The 21,101-nt window shown below is 50.2% G+C and overlaps 1 protein-coding gene across 2 annotated transcripts; it reads left to right on the top strand.

Moving 5' to 3' along the window:
- The first annotated feature begins 1,025 nt into the window (after window positions 1–1,025).
- TPRA1 (transmembrane protein adipocyte associated 1) lies at window positions 1,026–20,584 on the top strand. 2 transcript variants are annotated; one of them, XM_090285898.1, is made up of 12 exons: window positions 10,149–10,329; window positions 10,464–10,774; window positions 11,564–11,704; window positions 11,868–12,000; window positions 14,419–14,505; window positions 14,599–14,671; window positions 14,782–14,861; window positions 15,369–15,479; window positions 15,603–15,663; window positions 15,876–15,978; window positions 16,072–16,152; window positions 17,418–20,584. In XM_090285898.1, exons 3-12 carry the CDS (start codon window positions 11,580–11,582, stop codon window positions 17,659–17,661), a joined length of 1,098 nt encoding a protein of 365 aa, XP_090142024.1. In that variant the 5' UTR covers window positions 10,149–10,329; window positions 10,464–10,774; window positions 11,564–11,579; the 3' UTR covers window positions 17,662–20,584. The 2 variants fall into 2 exon arrangements, with proteins under 2 accessions (XP_090142025.1, XP_090142024.1); XM_090285899.1 differs by lacking the exons at window positions 10,149–10,329; window positions 10,464–10,774 and adding an exon at window positions 1,026–1,336.
- The last annotated feature ends 517 nt before the right edge of the window (window positions 20,585–21,101 follow it).

Below are 21,101 nucleotides of genomic sequence, written 5' to 3'. Positions count from 1 at the left end.
ACGTTATAAATGCGAGTAGGGCAGTTCAAGTCCCAGCGTCCAGGCTTTGTCATTTCCTAGTTGTGTGGCTTTGGGCAAGTTATTTAACGTCTCTAAACCTCCTGTTCCTCCTTCGTAAAATGCGACTAGTAATAACCGCCCTGCTGGGTCGTTGTGAAAATTAGTGCCTGGAACCTGGACGGTACTAGATACTGCCAGCGCGATTTGATGGAGGCCGTCCAGGTACCGTGGCACCCTAGTGGAAACGCGTCGTTTAGGGCCGAGGTTGTCCCTACTCTTCCTTTTTCGCCCACATGACCACAGGTCCCCTGGCGGGTCTGCCACTGATGAGCGCGCGGCGCAGCGGCGGCGGCGGCAAGCTAGGGGGCTGTCCGCGTATGCTCCTCCGCGGACCATAAGGTCCCAGTCGAGCAGGGAAGAGCTCAATCGCTGGCTGGAGTGACCTGGTCTGTTGACAGCTGCGACAGTTGGCAAGCGCGGGGGCGGAGAAGTGGCAACGTCCACAATCTTGTCCGCAGCAGCTTCCAGTCCCCCCTTGCGTGCTGTCTCTTTAAGAGGGCCCCGCCTACGGCATCTGATTGGCTCCTTCCGTCTTCTTTTCGGTGAAACACCGTTCCTATAGGCTTTTGCGGCCCGGGGCTGGCCCGAGTGCTCGAAGTAGGAACCTTGGCTCTTTCTGCAGTTTTGGCTGAGCAGAAGGAACGCCCTTCCATCCGGGTTGTCGCTGCGGACAAGGGCCGCACGGGGTTCTGGGAGCTCGTAGGCCCTGCTCGCTGACCGCGCCTCGCATCCCTCTCCTACGCGTCACTGCGCGGCGCCGGCCGCCCTTGGCTCTTGGGCGACCCTCCCGGACACCGGCCGCCTGCCCGGAGCGCTGGAAGCCGGAGTCCCACGGCCTGTGCTCGGTCCGCGCACCAGCGGCTGCGGATGGGCGACCGGTGCGGCGGGGCCTGAGCGCGGTCCGGGGCCTCAGGTATTGGGGGACCCTCTGCTCTTTCTTGCCACGGCACGAAACCCTCCCGTTGGCTGGCACCTCTACTCCAGAGAGGTCCCCGGCCTCCGCCGCACCTCCAGCCCTTACCCGATCCCTCCCCGGCGGGAAGGCCCCGGAGCCTGGGTGCATCTAGGATCTCCTCGCGGCAGTTGGGAGGGAGTCTGGAGCCGCTGGTTGATAACCTCGTCCCCGTCACCACAGCTGGACCAAGGCCCATCTGTCTCCGCTCCTCCTTCCGGGCTGTGACCACTTCCCGCTCATGGCATAGCACCGGAACTTGGGGAAGTTTCAGAAGGCCAAGGGGGGCCCTGGGTGTGAGGACTCGAAAGAAGAGGGGACGAGGTAACCGGGAATCCCATGGGTATTGCGGAGAGGTGAAGCCGCTGGGATTGGGCAGCGAGCACACACACAGCAGCACAGGCCCAGGGCAGTGGCCAGTGAGCAGGGCTTACCCACCCTGCGGCTTGAGGCTGTGATGGAAGACACCTCGGCCAGGACACCCCCACATTTGGGCCTGTGCCCTTATCTACAAACAGGGGGACAGGCCTTGCCTCCAGCTGTGCTGTGGCTGTCAGCAGCCTGGGAGGGGCAGTGGGATGCCATTTATGTGCTGAGGCTGCCGTCTCCTCTAGGTTTTGCTGTTGCATAAGGGGCTATCTGCAAGGCTGGAGAGCTCAGATTCTGCGGGACTAGGGGGAGGGGTGGGGAGTAACTGCCTTCCAGTTCTGCAGTGGTGCTGGGGCTCTGGGGTCCTTTCAGATGGATCCTTCTCTCACTCCCAGAAGGGCTTAGCTGCACTGTGCTGGGGATTTATTTGTCTAAATCATGACATTTGTTGGAAACTAATTTTGTGTGGAGCCCTGTTCTAGGTGATAGGGTCATGAGCACACTTGGGGTGGACAGGCAGTGAACAAGTAAACACACAGCTAGGGCCACTTCAGACAGAGGCCAAGTGCTGTAAAGAAAACACAGGGTGAGCTCACTGTGAGAGATGGTTAATGAGGGCTGCTCTGCAGAGGTGGCCAGAATGGTGAGACAATGCTGGAAGGATAAGCTTGGAGAACAAGATGAAAGCTAGGGGCTGGAGAGTGGAAGGGAATAAGGCAGAGCAGTAAGCAGGGGTCACATCAGGTTGGGCCTTGAAGGCCAGGGAAGGGGCTCTGGCTCCTCTTCTTTATGGGGGCTCTGGGCTAGGCGGCCGGCAGTTTACTAGGAGTGGCTTCTCTAGGATTGTGTCCACGAGGGCTAAGGGTTTGGAAACACTGATAGGTGTACTGCAACTATGAAGATAGCCTCTCTCTTCTCAGAACTTTCTGATCTGCCCATCTCGCAGGGGTTGCCCTAGAGCACACAGCATCTCGGGACTACTTCCTGTGAGAATCTCCTTCCCCATTCTTCTGGTTGTGGCTCCACTCCTTCCTTCTCTGTCTTTGCTAGTCTTCCCACCACTCCTGTTTCCTGAGCCTGTAGACTCCTTACTTCTCTGTCTCTTCAGGCCTTCTGCCCCCAAGGCCAGGAGCCTGGAGCAGAGAATACGGAGCAGTAACTTTTTTTAAAAATTGATTTCAGAGAGAGAGAGGAAGGGAAGGAAGGAGAGAGAGAGAAATCAATTTGTTATTTATGCATTCATTGGTTGATTCTTGTATGTGCCCTAACTGGAGATTGAACTTGAAACCTTGGCATATTGGGATGACACACTAACCAACTGAGCTACCTGGCCAGGGCCTGGGGCAGTAAGTTAACTCCTCTGTGCCTCTTTATTTCCTCCCCTGCACAGCAGGGACAATAGGAGTTTAGAGGCCGGTGTGATTGTTAAGTGTGTTACCAAATGTAAAGCATTGGCCCTATGTCTGTATATCGTGTTCATAGTTGTTTTCTTTCATTTTTTAAAAAAGATTTTATTTATTTATTCTTAGAGGGGAAGGAAGGGAGAAAGAGGGAGAGAAACATCAATCTGTTGCCTCTTGCATGCACCCCATCTGGGGACCAGGCCCAAAACCCAGGCAGGTGCCCTGACCAGGAATGGAACCGGCGACCTTTTGTGGGATGACACCCAACCAACTGAGCCACACTGGTCAGGGCACGTTTTATTTCTTTTTAAATCACTGCTTCAGTTATTTTATAAGCTTTTACACAGAGTAGCAGTTCTGGTGTGGCCAACAGTCTTTTAACTCAAAGCAGTGGCACCACCTGGTAATGTGTTAGAAATGTGGACTGTCAGCCCCGCCCCAGGCCTGTTGAATCTCAAAAGCACTCAAGTCTGAGAAGCACAATTTCTCATCTGCAGGTAGAGAAACCGAGGTCTGGAGAGGGTCACCTGGCAAGTTGCTGTTTGGGGCCCTGGGATCTGGAGACAGATAGCCTGGGTTGTGGGCCCTGTAGGTGATTGCCTGTCTCTGAGCTCTGTACAGTGAGGATAATATAAGTACTTCCCTAGGAGAGTCCAAGGGCTAAGGGAGTGTTTTCTGCTATTATTGAAGAATTTGCAGGGGAATTGGAAGGAAGCAGCTGACACTTTGATTCCTCACCTCAGACCCTGTAGCACATGTGGCTTTGCAAGGGGCCCTGGGACCCATGACTGAAATCCTTCTCCACCCTCCCACCCCTACCCCAGCCTCTCCTGGGAAGAGGAGCAGCAGTTAGCTTTGTGATCTTTTGTAGACATTTACTTCTCTGGTCCTTGCAGCAACATCGTAAAGTAAGTGTTTTTGTCCCTGTGACACTCAGAGAGGGGAAGTGACTCAAGCAAGGTCATACAGCGAGTACATGGCAGAACCAGTAGTGCAACCAAGTTTGCCCAGCTCTAACTTGCGTAGCTTGACATTATTTAGTGGTCATTTAGATAAATCAGATTCAAACTGGCCTAAGCAGAAAAGGGAAGTTTTCGATTTTGTAACTGAAAAGTCCAGGGTGATAACTAGCTTCAGATGTAGCTGGATCCATGACAATCCATGAGAATCCACCTCCAGGATTTATTTCCATCTGTCTCAGCTATAGGTGTCTCTATGTTGACTTTATTCTCATGTGGGTCTACAAATATAGGATAAGAGTGATACAGATCTGGCTTACTGCTCTCAGCAGAAAATGTCTATCTTTTCTAATATAGGAAAAGACTCAGGACTGATTCTCATTGGCCAGGACAATGGAGCGTCCTTATGGTCCAGGCTTAGATCACATGCACACTCCTTGAAGTTGTGGAGGAGTAGAGTCAGCTGTACCTAAACTGCATGGATAGACACTGGGGAAGCTGAGGTTCCCCCTCAGGAAGATGGAATGTTGGGCAGGCAAAGCCAAGAGAAGTCCCTCTGACCCTTCACACTCTGGACTCTTTTATCCAGCTCTACCTGCTCCTGGCCCATTTTCATTCTCGCTGGTTTCTCTTTGCTATAGGGGCCTCTCAGCTTTCTTGTAACTGCTGGGTGCTTGGGCTGTACCCCAGACCTGCCCCTACTAGAGCTGTTTGACATTCCCTGTGTCAGAGCTGGTGGGCTAGTCTCAGTGGTTTGTTCCATAAGGAGTGGGGAGTGGGACAGGAGGGGCTGTGGAATCTCTTACCTCATCTCACAGTCACTTCCAAGTTATCTCAGGTCACCAGAAATCTTGAGGGAGGTGGCATATCCCCTGCCAGCTGCAAGTTCCCTGTGCTTAGTATCGTGGCCTGGTCCTCACATGGGTGCAGCATACCTCAACAGCCATATACAGGTGCAGAGAAGGGGGCTTTTTTCCTTGGGGATGTCTGCTGGTCAGGGAGGAACACTTTTCTGAGGAAACTGCCCATGTGACATCACATGTCCTGCATAACAGCGCTGACAGAGAGGGCTCATCCTTGACTGACCATAGCTTCTCTGCAGTGCACTGTCAGCCAAAGAGAGGATAATCATTTATTTGGTGGGCCATCTCATGTACTACACTACATGTGGCAGTCCTGGACTATGTCCATGAAAAATCCATAGCACCCTGCTCCTGAGGACCCTGTGTCCAACTAGAGCACACGTGCACCCTGCTGAGGCATCCAGTATTGCTCTATACAACCACTGGCTTACACTCACTGAGATTCAGCTTCTGATGTTGAGAAGGGCCCTGCCTAGGACACAGGGCATCATGGAGGGGGTTCCTGGAACAAAATAGCATCTTAGCAAAGAAGAATGGGGCAGTGTCTAATAGAGAGGACATGGGCAATCTCGGCTTCTCAGCTGCGAAATAACCAGCAGCTCAGGCCAGACACCACATCTGCCGCCTTTGCTCTCTTTCTCCCTCCATGTGTCTGCCAGCAGGTCTTGTGGCCTAACTTTCCTAAGGTATCCTCCATCTCTCCACCCTGCCCCACTGCTACCACTAGTTAAGCCACTGTCCTCTTGCTCCCGGACTGCTGCAGTGGCATCTGGGTCTCCCTACCTCTACTCTCCCTGCTTTATTCCATTGTCCACAGCAGCTGGTGATCCTTTCCACAGGGAAATGGGATGCTGTCACCTGCCTTTGGAACCCCCTTCTTAAGAAAATCACATTGCATGTGGTCACGTGGCCCTGTCTGACTTGGCTCCACCAACCTTTCTGATCTCATGTCCAGTCAACACTGGCCTGTTTTTTGCTCTTTGAATAGGCCAAGCCTGTTTCTATCTCAGGGCCTTTGTGTCACTGTCCCCTTCCTGGTATGCTGTTTGTCCAGATTGTTCCAAGGCTGACTCCTTCTCGGTTATTTGGATTTCAGCTCAAATGTCACCTTGTTTGACATCCCAATCTGAGGTAACACCCCTTTATGTTCCTTGGGATTCAGGCTTAGCTGTTGAAACAAAGGCTGAGATAACATGGTAGATTATTCCTGTCTGTTGCATGATAGTCTGCATACAAGCTGTTCAGGACATGAATGGAGCCCCATCATGTCTGGGACCCAGACACCTTATTGCTCTGTCATCATCAATACATGGCTCTGTCTTGTGATCTAAAATGGTTGCTCTTGTTCCTACTACCACATCCACATTCCAGCCAATGGGAAGCAAGAAGGGCACAACCTGAAGTTGGCAAACCTCACTGTTCATGTCCAGTTGGATAAAACATGTTCATGTGGCCACAGCTGGGGGTAGGGGATCTGGAAGAGTGGCTGTTATTCTGGGAAGGCATGTGCAAGTTGAAACCAGGGGCTTCAGTACTCCAGGAAAGGATGCATGTCGAGGACTGCAGCAGTCTACTGTTTCCTGTCCTGTCCCACACTTCTGTGCTCTTCTTGTCTCGGCACTCATCTCTAGGAGAAGTTTGCTTTTAAAATATGGTCTTTTGTACTGGCTGTAGGCCTTCCTTCTGAGAAGGAACGTCCTGTGGGGGCAGGTGTGTACTAGCATTCAGACTCCTGCCTGGCTCAAAGTAGGTGCTCTGCACTGCCTACAGGTGGTAAAAAACACATGAATGAAGGAAGGGGTGGACTTCTTTGGCTGCCTCTCTCATTAGTAGAGACCAAGGAAGGAGCCAACTTCTTTCGTTGGACCTATTATGTGTCAGACATATGTTCTTTTTTTTTTTTTTTTTTTTTTTTTTTTTTTAAGTATATTTTATTGATTATATTGTTACAATAGTTCCAATTTTTTTTTTTCCCCTTTGCTCCCCTCCGCCCAGCACCCCCCTTCCCCAACAATCCCCTCTCCAAGTCCATGCCCATGGGTCGTACATACAAGCTCTCCCGCCTCACCCTTTCATATATTCTTCTTCTTCTTTTTTTAAAATTAATTAATTAATTAGTTAAATATTTTAACAATAAAAAATAACAATTCCTCCCTCTCAGACTTAAGACCCTTTACAATCTTATAAAGGACAATGGATGAAGGTCTCGAGCTCCTCTAGCTGCTTCAAGCTGGACATGGTCGTCGTCCTACCTACCCGTGGGTCAAGAAATCCCTAATAAGAGTGGGGATGTGGAGGGGAGGGTGGCCTTCCCACAAGGGGAAGGATCGTGCAGACTCCAGGTTGGTTGGCTGTCTCTGGACAACGGCATGCTTGGTTTGACAGGCTGGCATCCTTGTTGTATTCTGGGGGCAACAGGGTTAAAGGACATCATTTAATCCGTAACCACTAGATGACAAAAGACAGGTATTAATTTTTCAATGTCCCACATTAGGGAAAAGAAGGGCTTCTTTGGAGGAAGGTGTGCCAGGTACATCTCACCTGTCCAAAACCCTTTTGCCCATTATACTTATTTTGGACTGAGGGAAATATTTTAGGTTTCCCCCATCTCAGGCCTCTGGGCTTTTTCTGTCCAAGCCATTAGGATAGAAAAGAGAAACCAGTTTTAAAGTGAAGCCCACAGACCACCCCGTTCTTCACCAACCCAGCCACTTAGTTCAGCCAAACCATTGAGTCTCAGGAGGCAGCAATGCAGACAGGATTAAGTGAGGCCTATGCATACAGATAATCACTCAGGTAATGAGATTGTAGGCTTATGCCCTTTGAAAACAGAAAACACATGTTAATTTATGTAACATAACCCACATACAAGTCTCTAAATCTGTAGGACTGTCTTATCGGAAGGAAAATCCTTGTCCTTCTAATATTCACTGAACTTGCATTTCTATTCTTTATATTTTTATTCCCCCCCCACTAAAAAATTTTCTGTTTGTTTGTTTTTCCACTACAGTTGTCTCACTTTTTTTCCCCCTCTTGCTTCCCTGCACTCTGCCCCGCCCCCACAGTCAGTCCCCACCCAGTTGTCCATGTCCATGGGTCATTCATACATGTTCTTTGACTAGACCCTTCCCCTTCTTACCCCTTCTCTCCCTCCCATCTCCCCCTTTGTTACTGTTAGTTTATTCCTTGTTTACATACCTCTGGTTCAATTTTGCTCATTTGTTTGTGTTGTTCATTAGTTTCCTGTAGCAGGTGACAGCATAAGGTAATTTTCTTTTGTTGCCTGGCTTATTTCGCTAAGCATAATTCTCTCTAGTTCCAATCATGTTGTTGCAAATGGTAGAAGTTCCTTCTTTCTTTCAGTACTTATTCATTGTCATTTTCCCCCTTTGTACTCGTGTTCCTCTCTGTCTCTCTGTTTCTTCATCTTCTTAAAGCAGACCCTTTAGCATCTCTTGCAATGCTGGTTTGGTGGAGATGTATTCTTTTAGCCTTCTTTTGTCTTGGAAACTCCTTATTTCACCTTCCATTTTGAATGAAAGCCTTGCTGGGTAGAGTATTCTTGGTTGTAGGCCTTTGTTTTTCATTGCTTGGAATATTTTTTGCCATTCCCTTCTGGCTTGTAGTGTTTCTGCTGAGAAATCTGATGATAGCCTTATTGGAGCTCCCTTGTATGTTATTAGTTGTTTCTCTCTTGCTGCTTTTAGGATTCTCTCTTTGTCTTTGAATGTTGCCATTTTAATTATGATGTGTCTTGAGGTGGGCCTGTTGGGGTTCATCTTCATTGGGACCCTCTGTGCTTCCTGGACTTGCGTGACTCTTTCTCTCGTCATGTTAGGAAAGTTTTCTGTCATTAGTTTTTCAAAGAGGTTTTCTATCCCTTGCTCTTCTTCTTCTCCTTCTGGAATTCCTATGATACGGATATTATTACGTTTCATGTTGTCCTGCAGCTGTCTTAGAACCTCTTCAGTCTTGTTCAGTCTTTTTTCATTTTGTTGCATTGTCTGGGAGTTTTTGTGTAGGTTGTCCTCCAGCTCGCTGATCCGATCTTCTGCTTCCTCTAGCCTGCTTTTAATTCCTTCTACTGTGTTCTTCAATTCAGAGATCGTATTTTTCATTTCCTCCTGGCTCTTATTGATAGCTTCTATGTCCTTTTTCATGCTCACGTAATTTTCTGTGAGTTCCTTGTAGTTTTTCTGGAGTTCTTTGAAGTTTCTGCTGAGCTCATTCAGCTTCTCCATAATCCATGTTTTGAATTCCATATCTGATAGTTCGCTCCCCTCTATTTCATTTAGCACTCTTTCTGGGGATTCTACCTTTCCTTTTGATGGGAGGTTGTTTCTCTGTCTCCCCATTTTTTTGACTCCTATTGTTTGTTGGTGCTTCTTGGAATGATCTGCACTTCCTGGATCTGCCTCTGGTGGCGTCAGATCATGTACCAGTCTGGCCCTAGGCAGCCTGTTGGAGACTTCCAGGGATCTACTGCTATTGTCTGTCTTCTTTGATTGTTAATCTATTCAATCTGTGATTAGCTGTCAGGCTTAAGGACTGTGGGTGTGGCAGCTTAATTCCTGTAGGCAGGGCTTTTGCTTCCCCTCAGGCTGACGCCACTTGGAGGGGAATGGTCTACCCGCAGTACTGGGGATGAGTCAGCACTGGGACCCAGTCAGCTGCTCCTCCAGTTCTCCCCTCAACGCCACCGTGCCAAATTCTCCCCAAGTGTCTCCAGTCCTCTCTGCCTTCCCTCTGCTTGAGCCCAGGGTAAGTGGTGGCCAAAATATTTTCGTATGTGATCCACTTAAGAGCTCTTTTTCTCCTGCTGTTTCTCTCCGGCTAGCAAGAAAGCCTGTGGCTTTTCGCTTTTCACAGCTGATACTATTTTACTTTCCACTCTGTCGCTGTAGGCTGGGAAGCCCAGCTGGGGGTTTAGACCCTGCCCTTCTCAGGGGGAATCCCCAGCTGCTGAGCTGTTTCTCAGCCCCTTCAGCTGCCACCCGTGGGAGCCCAGCCAGCCCTTCCACGTCTCCGCACTCCCTACCGGTCACGTTGTGATGTAGCGGCCTTTTCTGTCTCTCCGTGGTTATAAGACTTCTCTCCAGCTGGTGTTCGGTTCGTTATTCCAGATGATTTCTCCAAAATTACATTGTAAATCCAGACTAGTTCTAGGAGGAAGTTAGTGTAGCTTCCACTTACTCCTCCGCCATCTTGTTTCTCCAGACATATGTTCTTTTTAACGTTCCTTGCTGTTGGTATGTCCTCAAGTTGTAGGTGGGCATGTGATCACAGAGCCAATCAGTGGCCTGTGGGAGAGAGGGATGGAATGGCCCTTCGGAGTCTTTTCTCCCTTTAAGCCAGGGGTAGCATGTTCATTTCCTAGCTGTGAGAAATAGTGAGGACTTCCCTGCATCCCCTCCAGCTCTGCCTTGGGCCTGCTGTTGTTCAGGGATAGTGTTAGTGACAGATAAGCACTGGTTCCCGTTGCAATGCTGCAAATCCTTCTTTCCAACAGGTGCTAAGTGTCCTGGGCTGCTTCTTACTGAGTAGGAGACCCGTGTTCTTGGTGTGTAAAAGAACATCTCAATTTTTAAAAATTTACTGAGGTGTAACCGATATAGACAAGTGCATGAATCATACGTTCATGAGTCAATGAATTGAGGCACACCTGTGTACCCACCACCCAGATCAAGTAACTGGAAGCTGGTATGCCTCCATCCTCCACAAAGGTGACTCACCTAGCTCTCTGCCTGAGGTTAGACTGCATGTCTGCCCTGTGCATGGCTCCCTCAGCATTTGTATCTGTGAGGCCCTTTCATGTTGCTGCCTGTAGCAGTAATTCATTCTTTTTATTTCTGTGCAGTGTTCTACCATTCATGTGAACTGCCATTCTCATGTGGGCAGCCCCCAGCCTGGGACCATTATGAACATACCCAGAAGTGGAGATGTGGGTCATAGGGCCCAGTCTGTTCAAGTCATCATTTTAAACACTGGCATATATCACATCCTGGTGACCAGGCTACACCTGGCTTACCTGCCCTGAGTCCCCCAAGCTCCCTGTGGAAGTCTCTGCTGCTGTCAACTCAGGACCAGCTGTACTGCTACTGTCCCTGAGTCTTGTGACCTGCAAGCCTGCCTCAATTGTACAGGGTGGCTCCAGGACTAAACCATCAGGTCTGCTATCTTCCGGGCTGGACTTTGAACTCTCATTCTCAGATCATCACATGGGCATTTGCTCCACACCCCTGCCACTTACACAGCTTTAGCAGCTCTCTACCTCCACAGCACTTCCTCTTCTCTCATCCTCCATGCATCTTCTAGGGACAGTGCAGTGTCCCCTCTATTAGTATCTGCCTTTCCAGGGTAGGCAGCAGAGGGAGACAAGGGCTTAAGGTGCGCTGATACCCTGCTCTGGCACCTGGCAGCTGTGACATCACTCAGCCTCCAAGTGGGTTCTGCCTGGTTTTGGTGGGTTGGAGCTGAAACTCAGCTACTGAGAACTTCATGTGTGTAGGCTGTTGGAGGCACCTGATATGACTTAACTAGTGCTCACTACAACCTCACATGGTAGACATTAGAGTTAATGCCCATTCCAGGGACAGGGGAAACAAGGAAGTAAAGGGCAAGCTGGGACATGAACTCTGTCTCTCCCCAGCCCCCCATGATTGGAGAGACTAACTGGGGTGATGCCAAGTAGCTTGCATTGCTGAGGCAGGCTCAATCACTGGAGAGGGGGTGCTTTTATTGTTAGGAGGTCACAAGACAGAGCCCGAGACAAGGGACTGGGTCCCTGTGTAGGAGTTTGGTTGGGTTGGGGCATGTGCAGGAGTGCCATACCTTACCTCCTGCCTGGTGTGATGGGGAGTGGGCAGCCCCTCTTGTATTCCACTGGGAGCCTGCGACCCAGAGGCCCAGGGCTCAACAGCTTCTGCACTGCTAACGTGGCGGCTCTCACTCCCCAAGGCCCGCTGCTGGTGGGATGGAAACCCTGCAGGAGGTGATCTGGGCCAATGGCAGCACAGTGCTGCCCCCGTCCCTGGCTCCCAACATCAGTGTGCCACATCGCTGTCTGCTGCTGCTCTACGAGGACATTGGCACCTCTAGGTAAGGCAGTCACAGCCTTGTTGGGCTGGCTGACTACGCATGAGTGGGTTTTCCACGTGTGTGTGTGTGTGTGAGAGAGAGAGACAGACAGACAAACAGACGGGTGGGGGTAGGATGCAGAGATGACCTCACCAGTGAGCCAGTTTCTATACCTGTCTGCTAGGGTCCGGTATTGGGACCTCTTGCTGCTCATCCCCAATGTGCTCTTCTTCATTTTCCTGCTCTGGAAGCTTCCGTTTGCTCGGGCCAAGATCTGCATCACCTCCAGCCCCATTTTTATCACCTTCTATATCCTGGTGAGTTTATTCTAATTGGTGACAGAAAATGTAACTCCAACTGGCTTTAGCAAAAAGGAATTACTAATTGCCCCTGTAATGAAAAAGGAGCTTCAGTCATGGTTGGATCCAGGGGATTAGACGATGTCATCAGGACTCTGTCTCTCTCTGCATCTCTGCTCTCCTCTGGCCTTATCTCAGATGAGTTCTCCTCATATGGTGTCAAAGATAGCCAAGAGCAGCTCTGAACTATCTTGCCCCCCTGCCAACTCTAGCAAAGTACCTCCAGTGTAGACCTGAACTTCCCTCTGATTGGCCCACCTTGGATTCTGTGTTCAGCCCTGAGCCCATTACTGTGATTAGTGGGGAAAGAGGTATTTTGGAGTTGGAAGGGTGGGGTCAGCTCAGCCAGACCAGCAGAGGATGGTAGTCCCTACTAGAGGGAAGACGAATGGAGTCTGGGTAGGGAAAAAATACCCACTGAGCCTCAATCCATCTGTCTATCCATTCATCCGTCCACACATTCTGTGAGACTCTTTGGAGCAGACTTCCTGCCCTTGAGAGGGCCTCTATTCTCCTTACTCAGTGGTCTTGGTGGGTATTGCCTAGGGAGAGCAGCTCCAGGTGCAAGCCCAAAATGTCAGTTGTCCAGCTCCCTTTCTTCAGGGCTCAGGCCTGCCTGACTGCAGTCCTGCCCTCTCTGTGCCTCTTAGCTGTCACTACGTGAGAGCTGAGTGGCTCTCTGGTCTCCCCTTTGTGGTCTGGGTCAGAACTTCCCAGTCAGAGGTGTGGGTAGTGGGCAGGCAGAGAGGCCGGGGAGACTCTTGGTGGGCCCGCTGACTAGATCCCCACCCCTGTACGATGGAGATCAGGGCCTGCTTTCTTCTCTGCCCTCCCCTGCAGCCTCTGATCATTTACTTATGAAGCACCTACTGTATGTCAGGCAGATGTTCTTTCTGGGAGACCAGGCAGGGAAAAGAGACCCAGGTTCAATGTCCAGTAATATGAGACAAGGCCAGGGGAGTCAGCACTGGCCCTGCCCTCTTCCTCTTGGGGACTTGTCCTGGAGAGGAGGCAGCAGTAAATGTGCACTAAGGCAAACCACATACAAAGTCCAGCTGTGCAGAATGAGACCTTGGGCCAGTGGCTTGACTTTTCCATGCCTCAGTGCCATCCTGCGTGATATGTGTTGGATTTGATTTTGCTTGTGGCACTCCTGTGACTTCCAAATGGCAGCATGAATAGCTCCTACCCAGTTGGAGCTTGGCATATAGTAGGTACTTGGCAGTTTGATGCTTCTGCAGCCTGCTCTGCTGAGTAGTGTAGGCCTCCCCAAGGCTCGGACATGGTTTTCATGGTACAAAGGACAGTATGTATGTATGAGTATGGGCTCTTTTGTTTGTGTCTGTCAGAAAATCAAACTTAAACCCGCAGAAGCCAAAAGAAATGTATTGACAGAGAAACTGACAAGGCCCAGGGTTTGGGGCATAGCTAGATTCAGAGGTTCAGCGATGCTATCCAGCACTATCTATCTCCTTCTCAGTTTGGTGTCTTTCTGATTACTCTGTCTCTAGCAGTCTCCTTCCTCATGGCAGCCAGGCAGTCCCAGCAGCTCTGGGCTTGCATCCCCTCAGATTCCTTTCCCAGTGATTGCACCTGATGTCCTGGCTGTGACTTTTACTCAACTCCCTTGGGTTCCACCTCCATCTCCAAACCAGTAGAATAACATACAAAAATAACCAGCCAAAGGTCACAGGCCAGTCCCTAGAGCCAGGAGTTGTGGGGTTAGCCCCTCCCCCCAAACCATGTGAAGGAGGAAGGTGGGAAAGAAATGAGGCTGTTGCCAGAGGAAGAGGGTAGATACTGACAAAAGCCACAGATGCACACGCAATTCTGAAAAGCCTACTCCTGTGGCACCTTCCCTAGGGTCAGTGAAGCTTCTTCTCTGTGGCCTCCTTTCCTCCAGCCCGCATGTCTCAGAATTAGAACCATTAATATGACAAGACTAATAGCAGGTGTGGACCTTGACCTTACTGAGTGCCAGGCATCCTTTTACATTGATTTATCCATTTGATCCCCTTAGTGATCAGATACAGTAGGTGCTATTATTACCTCTTATTTTATAGATGAGAAAACTTAAGGCATGGAGGTGCAGTTACTTGCCTGAGGTCACAGGCAGGAAGCAGCAGAGCTGGGATTTGAACCCAGGTAGTCTGGCTCTACCATGTCACTAAACTAACCGTCCCATTGCTGGGAAACTCATGCCAAAGAGGGGAGGATCAGGCCAGCGGATGGTGGTCTCCCCATCTCCTGCCTTGTTTAGTTTAGAATCTTTCCATTCTTAAAGAATCAACTATTGCAGATGTGAGGTGTGGTTTGCTGTCCCTCTGATTCCCATCTCGTTCCCCAACTCCACCACATCCCTCTCTCACCCACCAGGTGTTTGTGGTGGCGCTGGTGGGCATTGCCCGGGCTGTGGTCAGCATGACGGTCAGCACCTCCGATGCTGCAACTGTTGCTGATAAGGTGTGGCTGGGTCTGCTGATAAGGAGGGTGCTGGGCACTGGGGAAATGGGTGACTGGGCCCCTAGGCTGACACTCTACCCACTCTGTGTCCAGATCCTGTGGGAGATTACCCGCTTCTTCCTGTTGGCCATCGAGCTGAGTGTGGTCATCCTGGGCCTTGCCTTTGGTGCGTCTGCTGATGGGACCAATATTCTTCCTTCCTCTCCCTGGCTGGGGTTGACCCTACCCCAGTCGCCTGGGCTGGCCCCTGCTAACTGACCAGCATGTTTTTTCTAGGTCACTTGGAGAGCAAGTCAAGTATCAAGCGTGTGCTGGCCATCACTACTGTGCTATCCCTGGCCTACTCTGTCACTCAGGTAAGAGGGGTTGGGTGGGGCAGGGCAGCTTTGTGCACTCCCTGGAGGAGGCCTGCAGTCAGCAAGGGCCAGGTATCCACTGCCTCCTGGTCTTGGATAAAGGTTTGAATGTTTATCAGGTGCAGTGTCCTCAAACCTTAAATGCACCTAAGGAATCACCTGGTGTGCTTATTAACAAGGCAGGTTCTGGGGGCCCTTCCTACATTGCCATCTGATGGGGTGGAGTAGGGGAGAGGAGGATGCCTATCACCTGTGGTTTTAACAAGCAGGCCAGGTAGAAGAATGTAGGTCTGCAGACCACACTGAGCCCTGTATCCAGAGGCCTCTTAGATTGGGGCTGGAATTGCCCCTTGCCCAGCTCTGCTGGAACAGAAACCTCTGGGGGCCAGGCTGGGGCCGGGCTTGGTGTGGTGGAGAGCTTCTGGGGCTCTGTATTGGGGAAGACTCTAGGGAGGGGACTTGCTAAGTGGCAAAGCCTGTGAGACCCTCCCCTGCCTGCCCCTGCAGGGGACGCTGGAGATCCTGTACCCTGATTCCCATCTCTCAGCTGAGGACTTCAACATCTATGGGCATGGAGGCCGCCAGTTCTGGCTGGTCAGCTCCTGCTTCTTCTTCCTGGTGAGGTGGGAGGGTGGGCCCAGGGCCTGGGTGCCCTGGGAGTGGCTGGGTGGGCTGGGGCCTGGCCTATCTCTTGTCCTGGTGCTCTTCAGCACCCTTTTTAGCCCCTCTCTGTTTCTGCAGGTGTACTCCCTGGTGGTGGTGCTTCCCAAGACCCCTCTGAAGGAGCGTATATCCCTCCCTTGTGAGCTGCTCTGGGACACTGCTGGGTGCTGGGAGCAGGGGTGGAGGGAAGGTTCTGTTTGGATCACTGTGGCCTGGAGCTGGAGAGCCCTGAGTGGGAGGGAGGGAAGAAGGGCTGCCTGGGGGACCGATGGGTCCCAGTAACACACTGGGAATGAAGTGGGGATGAAGTGTGGAGGAGAGGGCAGGACCTCATGCCCCCCCACCTCCCAGCGAGGAGGAGCTTCTATGTGTACGCAGGCATCCTGGCACTGCTCAACCTGCTGCAGGGGCTGGGGAGCGCGCTGCTCTGCGCTGACATCATCGAGGGGCTCTGGTATGGAGGCTGGGGGAACTGGGACGGGGAGGCCCCACCCGCCTGGGGAGGTCCAGCCCAATAAGGCCTGCTCTGACCTGCCCCCACCCCCAGCTGTGTGGACGCCACTACGTTCCTCTACTTCAGCTTCTTCGCGCCCCTCATCTACGTGGCCTTTCTCCGAGGCTTTTTCGGGTGAGTCCTCCCACAGGCGCCCATGAGGCTGTTGGGCGGGAGGTCTTGGCAGAGCTCTGGGCTTTTCCCGCTCACCGCCAGGGGTTGGAGGGCCCTGGGCGCCACCGCGTGGCTGCAGGTGGAATCGTGTCTTCTGCTTCCTGTGCTTGTGCACCTGCATGGTACTGCTAGAGTTTTCCTGCTCCGGATGCAGACTGGGACAGGACAGACAAGGCAGACGGAGTGTATGTGTATGAATGTATATATATAGACATATACACATACACAAGCACACCACACATATACATATGTACATGTATACACGTATATATACATATACACTTTCCCTACAAGAGGGTCTGGCTATGTATATTATTTTGCACTTGCTGCTTTTCACTTAAGAATAGATTAGCTTTTTCATCCCTTTAGCACACATTCATTGTGCCAGGCACTGCTGTAGCCACAGGTACAATTGGGAACAAAGTATACACATATTCTCATGCTCACGGAGCTTGTATTCTAGCTAGGGGTAACTGGGCAGAGGAACAGAGTTAAGGGGAATCCAGTGTGTATTTGAGCATGGGATGGGATGCACTTTTGTGCAAATGTGTGTCTGGAGGTGTGTTAGGGAGACGGGATGCTAATGATGTGCAGAATTAAGGGTTGTACCCCAGGCCTCTGAGGTGGTTGAAGCTCAAACATTTCCCCTCAGCCCTACCCTTTCCCACCTACCAGGTCTGAGGGTGGGGCGGGGGAATCTTCCTCCTGAGTGGGAAAGCTGGGCGAGGGCTTTAGAAATAGAGCAAGGACTACTAGATTGATCCCAGGCTAGCCCTGATCTGGCCTCGAGCTCCTGTTTGTAAATTAGATGCAGTGCTTTCTCCCTCAGAAAGTGATTCCGAGGATTAAGGGGTTGGGTGAGTTTAGAGTGGGTAGTATAGGAGCTGCTGGGGTGAAGGTCATGGCCAATGCTTGCTGAGCACATTGAACCAAGTACTATTTCAGACTGTTCACCTTCCCCAAAACCCTTTGAGGTTGGGGTTGTTGCACCCATTTTTGGTGAGAAAGCAGGTGCAGAACCTTTTGCACAAGTGCACACAGCCAGGAGGAGGAAGCTGGGTTTTAGTCATGTTGGACTCCATAGTTCAGGCAATAGGGACCTTAGGCTGGGCATTAGGCAGCCGTTAGTGTGTTTCTTCCTGGTCTGATGGCCTCATTGCCCAACGAGAGAGGGCTTTCTGGACTCAAACAGTGGGGTTCCCTTTCCCCTCTGTCCTTCTTACCAGCTCGGAGCCCAAGATCCTCTTCTCCTACAAATGTCAAGTGGATGAAACTGAGGAACCAGACATGCACTTGCCCCAGCCCTATGCTGTGACACGGCGGGAGGGTCCAGAAGCAGCAGGTGCTGCCAGCACACATTTCGACTCAGCTGGTGGGGTGTCCTACTTGGATGACATCGCTTCCATGCCCTGCCACACGAGCAGTACCAACAGCACGGACAGTGAGCACTGGAAGACTCTCAATGATTGAATGCGGCTGTCCTGGCTGGAAAGAGTGCTGGGGCCCATGGAGGGCAGATGGGGGAGGAGGCCAGGTAGCACAGAGTCCCTGGAGGAGAAGGACAAGGTCATGAGACCTTGTGTGGGTGCAGTGCTGTGCATGCTCTCCTTCCCTCTGGGCCCCCAGTTGCCCTCAGCCACCTGTGCTCTAGCTGCCCCTTTCCCTTCCATCTGCCCTTGCCCTGCTCTGCAACATGGCCTAGACTTTGCTCTCCTAGGCCAGGCCTGGCTAGGCTGGCTGAGGGCATTTCTTTTCTCCAAAGGAGAAAGCCTGGGTACCCAGCACTGGTCTGGCTCCCTCCCTACAGCACTTTGGCCTTCTCAAAGCCCACTCTGGCAAGTGGGCTGAAGTGTGTATATTTTCTTGATGTATTTTTTAATAAAAAGGAAAAGAAGTAGAAGGTGTTGCTGTTGAGATTCTGCAGGAATACAGGGGTGATTCCTTTCAGAAGCTTAAGGGCCAGGGTGTTCAGACATCCTGGCAGATCCCTCTGCATCCTGAGCCCAGGGAGGTCCAACCAAGGAACACTGGCCAGTGTGCAGGCCCTGCTGGCTGCTAGGAGATGGAGAGAGATATGACCCTAGCCATTGCTGCTTGAGTGGAGGAGACAAATGTGGAAAAATATTTGTGTGTTTTGTGGGCTGTTTTCCTGCCCTGTTGAAGAGTATAGTGGTTGGAATAAACCCTTCGGGTTCTGTCCTGTCTTTGCTCCTTCTGCTCCAGCAGCTTGAGCCAGCTACCTCCTCCTGTAGCTCCAGCTGTACCCTCTATAAAAGGGGATAATAAGCCCTGTCCTGCGGGAGTTTTGTATGGACTAGGAAATAGTGTGAATGACTGGCATTTGGGAATGGAACAATTATGATAGCGTATTATTTTTAGCCTCTAGAATAGAGCTTGGCACACAGTAGGCACTCAAGACAGGATACTGGGGAATGACATTCATAAGAAGAATGGATGCAATGAGGTGAAAATGGGGAAAGTCAGAGTAAAACACTGGGTTGGGAACATGGAAATAAGAGAAAGGTTCCACGTGTCCATATTGCTGCTAGTATAGCTAACTTTGGCTTTGAGTCATGTGGCAGCCATAGGAAAAAGGGAGTTACAGTTATGCAATTCCCACTATCAAAAGGGAGGAGGTCTTAGCTGAGGCCAAAGGTGTTGAGGATCAGGCCTGGCACCCAGCTCTGCTGCTGCCCCTTTGCTCAGGAGGGCACGAGAGCACCAGCACAGCTTGTGACAGTGGGGCCGATGTGCCGGGCTCCCCAGGCTCCAGGGCCTAGAGGGCTGACAGTGGTATGGGCATGGCATAGGCAAAGGCAAAGGCACAGCCAGTGAGCTGGGCTCCTGGCTGAGGGGACCCCAGGGCTGCCTGAGGGTCCTGGCAGGATTCTCCACGTGGCACACTTTGCTGCGACCTTAGGATTTGAAGAATCCTGTTAGGTGAGAAAGGGAAGCCTGCAAGTGTTGGAGGCCATGGGGAGTTGGGGAGATTAACAGTCAAATCCAGAGCTGGGTCCAATATTGGGAGCCTTTGATGTACAGTAGTCCCCCTCTATATCGCGGTTCACTTACCACAGCCTCACTGGATCGCGGGATTTTAAAAAATATTATATTTAATTATCGCAGATTTTTTGCTGTATCGCAGAATTTTGAGGTACTGTATATGTATGTTAAAGTTATGTAGGTTTAAGAGTGTAGAATACGTTTAAGAACATAACTAGTGTTTATAAAAGTGTGGAAAAGGTTAATAAGGGAGTGGGAAAGGTTTATAAGTGTGTGGGAAGGGTTTATAAAGCCTTAAGATACATATAAATACTAAAATAAATGTAAGGTTCCTACTTTGCTGATTTTCACCTATCGTGGGGGGTCTAGAACGTAATACCCACGATAAGTGAAAGAATACTGTATATACTATCTAAGACATCATAGTGACAGCCTAGTTTACTCAGATTATTGAGTAAGTCCTCATGGAGGTGTCAACAGAAGAAAAGAGGCTAGAAGCCTGCTGCTTTTTCTGATTTTAAAGTTTGTTTCTTTAAATAAGTAATACATGTAGGTGGCAAAAAAAAGTTTATGCTTTATAGTGTTTTACAGTAGGAGGTGAATCTCTGACTTTGGCATTTAGTTTCCACCCTGCCTCCCAGCACTGTGAGACCAGCGCATGTCTCCATGGCCTTGTGGAAGTACATGTGTGTGTATTACCCCTGGTTTGGGAATGTAACTGCTCTGTAGCTTGTTTTCTCCACTTGATAATTGATCTGGTGGTGATCATTCAATTTGGCAGCTGCATGTATCATGGCCATTTATTTAACCAGTCCCCTCAGGATGGACTTCTGTTTATAATATATTTGGCAACAACAAACAATGCAGCAACAAAAATTCTTATAAATATGCTGGTAACTCATGTAAGTGGAATTGCTAGAACACACAATCTTAATTAAATTGTTTTAATTAGTCTTATAGTCTTCTGGCAGAGACTAATAGCTGTCTTCCAATATATACTCTCCTTTTCCTCCACTGTAATAGAATCCCTGATTTTTAGCTGGATACACAGCTGCCTGGAATAAAGACTATATATTCCAACCTTCCTTGCAGGTAGATGTGGCCTTGTGACTAAGTTCTGGCCAATGGGATGTAAGTGTGCATGCACCTCCCTCAGAAAGAGGGTAAGCTCTGTTTTTTCCTGTTAACTGGGCTGTAGTTGCAATGGCTTGAGTGTAGTGGTCGTTTGAATCATGGGGTTATCTTGGGAATATAAGCCTCTTATGGCAGTGCAACAAGAGAAAAGGAGCTCGTGTCCCTGACATGTGGGGAATCCATTACAGCCCTGGGTTTCCTGCCTTCAGATGATTTTCTGAATGTGAGAGAGAAATAAACATCTATCTTGTTTAAACCACTTTGGATTTTTTTTTTACTCATAGCTGAACCTAATCTGAACCAACACATTTTTCATAAAGGCTGGACTAGTTTTAACTCCTACCAGAACAGCGTCACCAACACTCTGTGCTGTTCAAATTTTCCACTCCTCCTGAAGAGCCCTGTTAACATTTGTTCCACTTAGATCACGTCTTGTTTGCTGTGCCTGGGTGGAAGCAGACATCATGTAGAAGAATAACCAGGATGTGGGGGTTCTCGCAGCCTCAGTATGATGACGGAGTTCACCAAATGTGGCTCAAGTTCCAGTCTTCCCCAAAGCTGCTGCTCATGGGCTGTGCATCTTGGGCAAGTCAAATCCTTTCTTGACTCTCAGTGTCTTCATCAGTGACATGAGGTAGTGGATGACTGGTTGCGACCTGGTGTTCATTTTTCCTCCTTTAGTAACCACACCCTGTTGTTTTGTGTGTCAGTGAAGCACCCAGGTGAAAGGTGCCTCCATTGCAGTCACCCATGTAAATAAGTTCTGGCCAATA

This window comes from Furipterus horrens, unplaced genomic scaffold (assembly GCF_987537825.1).
Source record: "Furipterus horrens unplaced genomic scaffold, mFurHor1.1.pri manual_scaffold_8, whole genome shotgun sequence".
In the NCBI taxonomy this organism is placed as follows: domain Eukaryota; kingdom Metazoa; phylum Chordata; class Mammalia; order Chiroptera; family Furipteridae; genus Furipterus; species Furipterus horrens.
This window is presented reverse-complemented; position numbering and strand designations above follow the sequence as displayed.